Source organism: Chionomys nivalis, chromosome 7 (assembly GCF_950005125.1).
Source record: "Chionomys nivalis chromosome 7, mChiNiv1.1, whole genome shotgun sequence".
Classification (NCBI taxonomy): Eukaryota; Metazoa; Chordata; class Mammalia; order Rodentia; family Cricetidae; genus Chionomys; species Chionomys nivalis.
In genome coordinates, this window is record NC_080092.1 from 78,550,751 (window position 1) to 78,559,811 (window position 9,061).

The 9,061-nt window shown below is 42.4% G+C and overlaps 1 protein-coding gene across 4 annotated transcripts; it reads left to right on the forward strand.

Annotated features, from left to right (window-relative positions):
• Positions 1 to 297: 297 nt before the first annotated feature.
• Zpbp2 (zona pellucida binding protein 2) lies at positions 298 to 7,897 on the forward strand. Of its 4 annotated transcripts, XM_057775411.1 has the most exons (8): positions 298 to 506; positions 638 to 703; positions 1,775 to 1,900; positions 3,031 to 3,192; positions 3,684 to 3,902; positions 4,431 to 4,513; positions 6,208 to 6,388; positions 7,485 to 7,897. In XM_057775411.1, the coding sequence occupies exons 1-8, from the start codon at positions 458 to 460 to the stop codon at positions 7,577 to 7,579; spliced, it is 981 nt and encodes a 326-aa protein (XP_057631394.1). In that variant the 5' UTR covers positions 298 to 457; the 3' UTR covers positions 7,580 to 7,897. The 4 variants fall into 4 exon arrangements, with proteins under 4 accessions (XP_057631394.1, XP_057631396.1, XP_057631397.1 ...); XM_057775413.1 differs by having other exon boundaries at positions 298 to 997; XM_057775414.1 differs by lacking the exon at positions 6,208 to 6,388.
• The last annotated feature ends 1,164 nt before the right edge of the window (positions 7,898 to 9,061 follow it).

A 9,061-nucleotide genomic window follows, 5' to 3' on the forward strand; every position in this document is an offset into this window, starting at 1 on the left:
CCTTCTTCAGCTCCCCAGACGATGGCACCCTCGGGCTGCTCGGCGCCAGCACGGTCCTAGGGACCCACTGTGTTCTCCTGTCGGTTTCTTCAACCCCTCGTCTGAGGAAATCTTGAGCTCGTTTCCTTTACCCGCTCTTCATAAGACCGTGCCGATAAGAGCTAGAGCTCGGGAACATGGCACCCTAAGCGAGGTGCTAAATGCTCGGCGGAGGCAGCGCTCTGCGACTGCGCAGGCGCCGGGAGGCGGGGCCCCCCTTCCGCGCTCGCCCCGCCCCTCGCGCCGAGCCGGAACACGCAGGCGCTCTCGGGCGCAGCCGCCCCCGTGGTAGCCACGGACCGGTAGGGGGAAATGCCCTCGGCGGTTTGCTTCGCTCTGTAGAGGAGCGATGGGGAGGCGTTGGGCCCGGCCTGAGGTAGGAGGAAGCCCAGCTGTCTCCGCTAGTGCCTGAGCCGTGATGCGCGCGTGGGCCCTCTTCTCCGCGGTGCTCTGGTCTCTCGTAGGAGGTGGGGCTTGGCCCGCAGGCTCCTCCCCTACGTCCCACACCCCCCCTCTTCCGCGCCTCCCCTCGCCTGCTCCCTGCGGAACCCTGGGTCCTCTAAACACTAATAAGTCAGAGGTTTTCTTTCCTCCGCAGTTGGAACGCAACGTTCTTCCTTATTCAGTAAGAAAGGCTTTGTGTACGGCACGATAGAACAGCCAGGTAATAAGTGCCTCTTCTCACGCAAGGCCTGTCCCCAGAGCTGGGGATGCCTTGCACCTGCTTAGGTTCTGCCCTGGAGGGGAAAGGGAGCGAGCCGGTGTGACGTCTGCTCTGAATTCTGCAGCTCCGGGAGTTTGCAACATTTCCTCCTCAAAGCAACGCTAGTCTTACGTCCCAGTCTTCATCGAAGTTCTGGGGATCTGATGCCACCTCTCTTCCAAATACTCCGGCTTTGTAATGGGGGAAGCCACTTAGCAGGGTGGACATCCTTCTGGAAGGCTCTTCTCTCCTTGGGTATTAACCAGCTCTACTCATCAAGCTCCTGCTCCAATGTTACCCTCTGAAGTTTAACTTTCCTACACTCTTCAGGAAAAATTAGTGAGCCAGATATTTTGAGATAACTTTGAGCCATTTCACTGTGTTGTGTATAGACCATTTCCACATTTAAGGCCTTTCCCTTCCCAACACCGCAACGACACCACCGAATTGTACGATAGCCTTTATAGATTCAGACCCTGGCAATGATTGGGCCTTAAATATCTTGAGATCACGTACTGTCGCAGCTTCCACCAACTGAGTCAGTGGAGATCTCGACAGAACACCTTCCTAGTCATGGGACAACAGGAAGCGCAAGGAAAATACCAAGTTTTCAGTTTTGAAATAGTTTGTCAGTCAAGCTCATGTCCTCTGAACGTTAACTCCATGATCCCTTCAAGCTATTATTGAAGCTATTTATGAATGTGTATGTTGTAAGGCACTTACGTTTTAATGGACTATTACAGAATATATAAATATATATTGTTCATATATATTATGTATATTATTCATAATTTATATATATTTATATTATTCATAATTTATATATAATTTATATATCCCGACAAGGTACAGTTTAGAGGCTATGTGAAGCAAAAATGACTTCATTCTGAATAACTAGCATCCAACATGTTCTGACCACTTTTTAAGTACTGAAATCCAGAAAGAATTAATTGGTATTATTGGGACAAATAAATAGGAGTGTGTTTCTTTTGTAGTATAATATAGTTACTTCAAAAATTTATTTTGTCACAGTGAAAATATACGTAAAGTTACATCATAATAGCCCTGTCCTTATTTGTATGGATATTAATCGTGCTAATAAAGAAATAGTGGACCCCGCCTACTTATGGATCGGGCCAAATGAAAACACATTACAAGGTAAATTATTTTAATATATTTTAATAATGTGAACATTGTTTTTAAAAGTGCTGTCATTGTTGAAAAGAACAAATTCAAAACATTTTTATGTGTATTTTTATTTTTTTTTTTTTTGCCTGCATGCATGAATGTACACTACATGCACGCCTGATGCCCTCGGAGCTCAGAAGAGGGTACTGTATCCCATGGAACTAGAGTTTACTAATGGTTGTGAACCACCATGTAGATGGCTGGGAACAGAAGCCAGGTCCTCTGAAACAAATGCTCTTAAACACTGGGCAATCTTTCCAGCCCCAATAAATTTAATTTTAACTATAGTTAAATTTGCTCAACATTTAGATAAGTTGTAAATTTTTTTTGACTCTATGACTTAAGTTCTTCCTATGCAAAAACTGAAGCAGATCCAAAGGATGGCACAGGCCTGTGAGCGAAACACTCAAGAGGCTGAAACAGGAGATTACAAGTTTGAAGGTAGCCTGAGCTAACCAGAGAGATAGGTTTTTATTATTATTTTCCTAGTGCTTGGAATTGAGTCCAGAGTCAGCCTCTTAGGCGCCCTTCCACTGGGCTGTCCTGCTATGCTCAGGTGGTGATTTTGTGCCCCACTTCCCAAAGCTATTCAACAGTTTTCATAAGCACTGAGGTTTACCCATGAAACGCCAGTGATATGAGAGATTCAGTATGTAATTTTTCATGTTAGAAGAATACCTTAAGATATCAGCATTATTCATTTGTTTTATGTAAATATATATGTATACATACATATATAAATTTACTGAATTACTGACATGAATCTGCCAATACTAGATACCAAGAAATAAATTAACAAAGATTTCAAAAGAGCTTATGTAGCATTTCCATAGAGTAATATGACAATTAAGGTTTTTTTTCTGGGTTACTGGGCGTGGTGCTACACTCCCTTAATTTCAGCACTCAGAAGGCAGAGGCAAGCAGATCTCTGAGTTCAAGGCCAGTCAGGGACGGTGAGACCCTGTCTTAATTTTTTATTGGGTTATTGAAGTTGAAATAGTTAATTTTATTTTTTGGCATGTTTGTTTATAGCCCTGAGTTTGCTGAATAATGATGAATTTACCTGTTAAGTAACCAAGTAATTTCCTCTTTCTGATTAGGGAATCGCCAAATAAATATAACAAACACAGGAAAACTGGTGGTGAAAGATTTTATAGAGTCATTATCTGGACTTTACACGTGTACTCTTTCCTATAAGACTATCAAAGCAGAAACCCAAGAGGAAACTACAATAAAGAAGAGATATGACTTTATGATCTTTGGTAATAATATATTTAATTATAATATAATATGATAATTGTATAAGCACATGAGCCATCTCCCCAGTTCCCCAGAAACATTCTTACATTTTAAAATTATGTGTATGTGTATGTGTGGGTTACGTGCCTGTGAGTGCAGGGACCGGCAGAGTCCCGGAGAGAGAGGGCATGTGGCGGCCTGGAGATGGAATTATAAGCAGGTAGGAGCCACCTGATGTGGGTGCTGTGTCTCCAGCTCCAGTGTTTTCTTGATACTCTTAACTTACCCATGTTGCCCCCCCCCACAGAGGCCAGTTCTCCTAAGTAGGTAGATACCAGATGACAATGACTTTTTTCATTATTAGTTATATGTATTTCGTAAACAGACTTATGGAGTATTCTATTAGATAAGTAAAATGTCTAAACTGACTTGAAATATTAATGATGTTTGATATTACATGAGTTTTTTAATAGCAGAGATTAACGCAAAGCACAATTGCTTTCTTTGTCCAAAGCCTATCGTGAGCCTGATTATTCTTATCACATGGCTGTGCGCTTTACCACGAAATCGTGTGTAGGAAGATATAATGACCTGCTCTTTAGAGTGCTGAAGAAAATCCTGGATAATTTAATCTCTGATTTGTTGTGCCATGTCATAGAACCATCATATAAGTGCCATTCTGTTAAAATTCCGGAGGGCGACTTCGTGTATGAGCTATTCATAGCCTTTCAAGGTGAAACAATTTTACAACATTGATTTTATCACTTTAGTCAAAAACCATGATAAGATTGTAAAATCAACTGTCATGTAAATGCAAGAGGTCTCATAAATGACAGGTTTGAAATGTTTGCTAATCACTAACATATACTAATGGCTGGTTGTGCTTTAAACGTCAGCAGACTAGCTGTTTGCCTCCAAATATAATATTTATGGTTTTAAGTCAGCATCATTTTATTAACATAACCTTTAACTATGCAATTTTTAGGAAAGACGTTTTATTGTTTTTTATTCTTGATGACTTGAGAGGGAATACCCAAACCCAATCTATTTCCATTCTCATCTTGTAGTTACTTCCACTAGCCCCCAGATGGAGTAAAGTCACAGTGCATGCTATTCAAACTGTGTGCCTAGCCTTACTATTCTGGTTAGAGCTGGCTTAAACGTACATACGTCTGCATACCAACCAAAGCATGTGGGGCTTTACTGGAGTGTGTGACACTCTTTAGAAGCTGGTGTGTACCTGTCCTGTTTTTCTCTCCAGTGAATCCTTTTGCACCAGGCTGGAAAAGTGTGTGCAACAACTCTTCCGACTGTGAAGATGCCACTAACCGTAACATCCTCAAGGTGAGCCCGCATCCTGACGGGAAAGCCCTTGAGTGACCTAGAAAGATTTTGGTAAATGCTTTGTCTTATTAGTAAGAGTTCAAGGCCAGTCTGGGCTACATGAAAACCTATGTCAAAAGAAAAACATTCTTTTTTTTTTTTTTTTGGTTTTTTCGAGACAGGGTTTCTCTGTGGTTTTGGAGCCTGTCCTGGAACTAGCTCTTGTAGACCAGGCTGGTCTCGAACTCACAGAGATCCGCCTGCCTCTGCCTCCTGAGTGCTGGGATTAAAGGCGTGCGCCACCACCGCCCGGCAAGAAAAACATTCTTAAAGAATCCTCTGACTTCCACATGCAAACCATAGTATGCATGCACCCACATATGTATATGTGGTACTCATTCACACACAATATATGTATACATATACACACATATGAAACACAACACTACTGCTCAATTTTTTTGTTTGTTTGTTTGGTTTGGTTTTGGTTTTTCAAGACAGGGTTTCTCTGTAGCTTTGGAGCCTGTCCTGGAACTTGCTCTTGTAGACCAGGCTAGCCTCAAACTCACAGAGATCTACCTGCCTCTGCCTCCCGAGTGCTGAGATTAAAGGCATGTGCCTGCTCAAGCTTTTTAAAGAATGATTTAAATTTATTCCTTCTAAATTTTTAAAATTATGTTTGTGACCCAGTGGTGGTGGTATGCACTTTAATCCCAGCACTCAGAAGGCAGAGGCAGATAGTCTGCGGAGTTGAGTTTCAGGACAGCCAGGGCTACACAGGGAAGCCTTGTCTTGAAAAACAAGAACAGCCAAAAGTGTCTTTATTCTGTCATGTTCCCTATACCTATAGTGTACCTATAGTGTGATCTAAGAAGTCCTCATTTAGGCTTAGTTATTATTACAGCATGTCCCAGAGCCAGAATCACACAATTAGTTGTAATGCTAATTAAAGCCTTGATTTCTATTTTGCTTTGATCTTTTAAAATTTTATTTGTGTATTTTGTGTACATTAGTTTGGGCCTGCATGTATGTTTGTGTGTCATATACATGCCTAGTGTCTGAGAAGGCAGGAAAGTCATAGGATCATCTGGAATTGGAGTTACAGGCAGTTGTGAACTGCCATGTGGGTGCTACGAATTGAACCTAGATCCCCTGGAAGAGCATACCCTTAACTGCTGCGCTGTCTCTCCATTGTGACTTAGAAAGTTAGAGATCATGCTTAATTTATGTATGAAAAAACTATTATAAACAAATCAAAGCAAGCCTGTGTGTGTGCATGCGTGCGTGTGTGTGTGTAGGTCCATGGGGTGTGTGTAGGCTACAGTACCACTTTTCTGTCAATCTCAGGAACACTCTCCTCCTTTGAGACAGGGTCTCTTCTTGGTTAGGCTAGATTGTCTGTCTAGCACACCCCAGGAATTCTCCTGCCTCCACCTCCCCAGCACTGGGATTACAGGCAAGGGAAGTGCTTGGCCACCTGAGCCATTCCTAAAACAAGTTTTTATAACTGTTTTCCTTAACCACTTCCTATATAAATTAACAGTAATTAGTGAAGTCAAAGCAAGACTCACTCTAGGTTTTAACATAGATTTTTCAGGATTTCATTTAATGCATGAGCAAGAAATATTTCTGCTACATTTTATGGCCTGTGATTCGTGAGGACTTTGATTATTGAATTAGTAATTGTAGTTTTCTCTGGTATTTCTAAATCTCAGGCAAGAGATCGGATAGAAGAGTTTTTCCGGAGCCAGGCATACATTTTGCACCATCACGTTAATAAAACTATACCAGCGATGCACTTTGTGGACCACAGTTTTCAAGTAGTGCGCATAGATAACTGTCGGCCAGGCTTTGGGAAGAACGAAGGTCTGCACACCAATTGTGCTAGCTGTTGCGGTAATTATACAATATAAATTCCTAAACGTCTGTATGTTCCAGAGAAAAGATGGACAACCCACAAGGGTTATTGAACCGGATCTTCTCATTGATCCTTTCATAGAAAAGAGAAGGAAAAAACCTTGAAAGCCCATATTTCTAAATCCCAATGCATATATTTTTGTACTGTTCTCTCTTAGATGGCAAAGCATTTCCATAGTGCTCTGACATACAATACAGTTCTGTGCAGGACAGCCTGCACAGGTCCTGCCTGGGAAGCACAAAGCTAGGACACGAGGTACAAACTGCAGGCAGGCACTTATAAATGAGGCACTGAGACGGCGAAGACTGATAGAAAAGAAAACACAGTATTTATAGACTCTTGCCTGTAACAGGCTTTCTCAGACCACCAGCCCCCAAATGATGACGCGGAGACTTACCGTTAGTTGTGAGAACTCAGCCTTATCTGATGCTCGTCCCACAACCTCTTATAACTTATTGTAACCTGTTTCTCTTCATCTGTGTTTTTGCCTCAGGGCTTTTTACCTTTCTTTCATTCTGTATGTCCTACTCCATGTCTGACTGGCTGGTGACTGCCCAGCTGGCTGGTCCCAGGCATCTTCTTTCTCCCTCGGTCTCTTATTCTCTCCAGAGCCTGGATTCCTCCTCCTACTCATTCTCTCTGCCCACCAACTCCACCTATCCCTCTACTGCCTAGCTATTGGCCATTCAGCTTTTTATTAGACCAATCAGATGCCTTAGACAGGCAGAGCAATATAGCTTTACATTGTTAAACAAGTGCAGCATAAACAAGTGTAACACACCTTTACACAGTAAAGTAACATTCTGCAACATAAACAAGTGTAACACACCTTTACACAGTTAAAGTAACATTCTGCAACATAAATATAACACATCTTTACATAATCAAAGTAATATTCCACAACACTCCCATTTTTAAGATTATCACATTACAAAATTTGAGGTAATCTTCACAACTTAATTGGCTAAATAGGTATAGGTATCCTGTATAAAAAGGTGTAATATTGAAGATGCTTTTGTATTGTTGATATGTGAACTATAGTGACTGACGGACGGCCTGCATTTTCTCTTGCAGTGGTCTGTAGTCCTGGTACATTCAGTCCTGATGCCGATGTCACCTGTCAGATCTGTGTTTCTGTCCATACCTACGGAGCTAAGTCTTGCCCATAAACTTCAAACCCAGAGATGAAAGCGTGGTTACTTGCCTCTGAAGGTGGAGATAGATTTGTTCCCATCTGAGAGCATCATAGACGCCTCCATACAGTAAGATCAGTAAGAGCAAGACTCTGGGAACGTGCGTTTAGAACAACAGAAGAGAGCTGACATGGCACCGCTAAGGGGTTTGATTCAGTACCGCCTGTGTGCGAGGGGAATTTAGTGTTAGTGGATGCTTGAAATGAAATATGTTCTGTTGTCTATAAACTAAAACGTGCTTTGTACCTGGTATTAAGGTCAAAAAGAGAAGTGAAGTATAATAAAACATTTCTATTTTCCGTATATTAATTTGTTTGAAATTACTTATATCAAGACATGTATAATACATTTTTTAATTTTGTTTTTTAATGCCAGGCAGTGATGGCGCACGTCTTTAATACTAGCACTCTGGAGGCAGAGGCAGGTGGAACTGTGAGTTAGAGGCCAGCCTGGAATACAGAGCTGGTTCCAGGACGGAGGGAGGGAGAGGAGAGAGATGAGGAGAGAGAGCTCTGAAAATCTAAATATCTCAGTTTGAGCTCTTCCCTCTTACCAGCCTCATTTTTCTGCCTCCTGGACAAACTACATTCATTCCTCATGTGTAGAACCCCTCCCCCTCTTTCCTTCTCCCCTCCCTCCCTCCCCTCCTTTCATCCCTTCCTTCCTTTCTTTTGTGTGTATGTGTTTTGGAGACACCAGCTTACTCTTAGCCCATGCTAGCCTTGGAGTCGTTGTAGTATTCCTGCTTGGGCCTTCTGGTTTCTGAGATTACAGTCACAGCCACCACACCCGCTCTCCCTTCTGCTCTTCGTGTTGACTTAGAGTCATGCATCCACCCATCGCTTTCTTCCTTGTCCCCCTCCCATTGCTGATTTTATCAAGCATCACACTCTTGTCTTTTATACTTTAAAGTTTCGTCCTTGTAAAATGTATTAAACGTCATCACTAGCTGTGGTAGTTCACACCTGTAATCCCAGCACTCGAGAGACACAGGCAGGAAGGTTGCAGTGAGGCTGAGGCCAACCTGGGCTACACAGCGAGTTGCAGGCCAGCCTGTGATTCCTGTAATTCCTATTAAATAATAAACTTCTGAGCAGGAACATCCTCATGCTACCTTTGAATCTTTGTGGGTATTTGCGTGTGCATGTATGTGAGTGTGTGTGAGTGTGTGTGAGTGTGCCTTCTGCTACACATGTGTTTGCATGCTTATGGATACCAGGAGTCAGCCTCACATACTGTTCTTGCTACTACCTAGCTTGGGTTCTTTTGTTGTGTTGTGTTGTGTTGTGTTGTATTTGAAACCACACCTTCTCACTAGGACCTGGGGCTTGTCAATTCAGCTAGACCAATTGGCTGGCGAGACCCAGGGATGCCCCTGTCTATTTCTCTGACACCAGGATTACAAGCATGTGCCACCACACTCAGCTATATATTTACAGATGCTTGTGTACTTTGTTT

Bases quoted from the DNA above. Each gene is read 5' to 3' on its own strand.
- Zpbp2 (XM_057775411.1), top strand. From the start codon at position 458: ATGCGCGCGTGGGCCCTCTTCTCCGCGGTGCTCTGGTCTCTCGTAGGA. The intron at 1,901-3,030 runs GTAAATTATTTT...CTTTCTGATTAG, and splicing joins AAATGAAAACACATTACAAG to GGAATCGCCAAATAAATATA. The intron at 6,389-7,484 runs GTAATTATACAA...TTTCTCTTGCAG, and splicing joins CAATTGTGCTAGCTGTTGCG to TGGTCTGTAGTCCTGGTACA.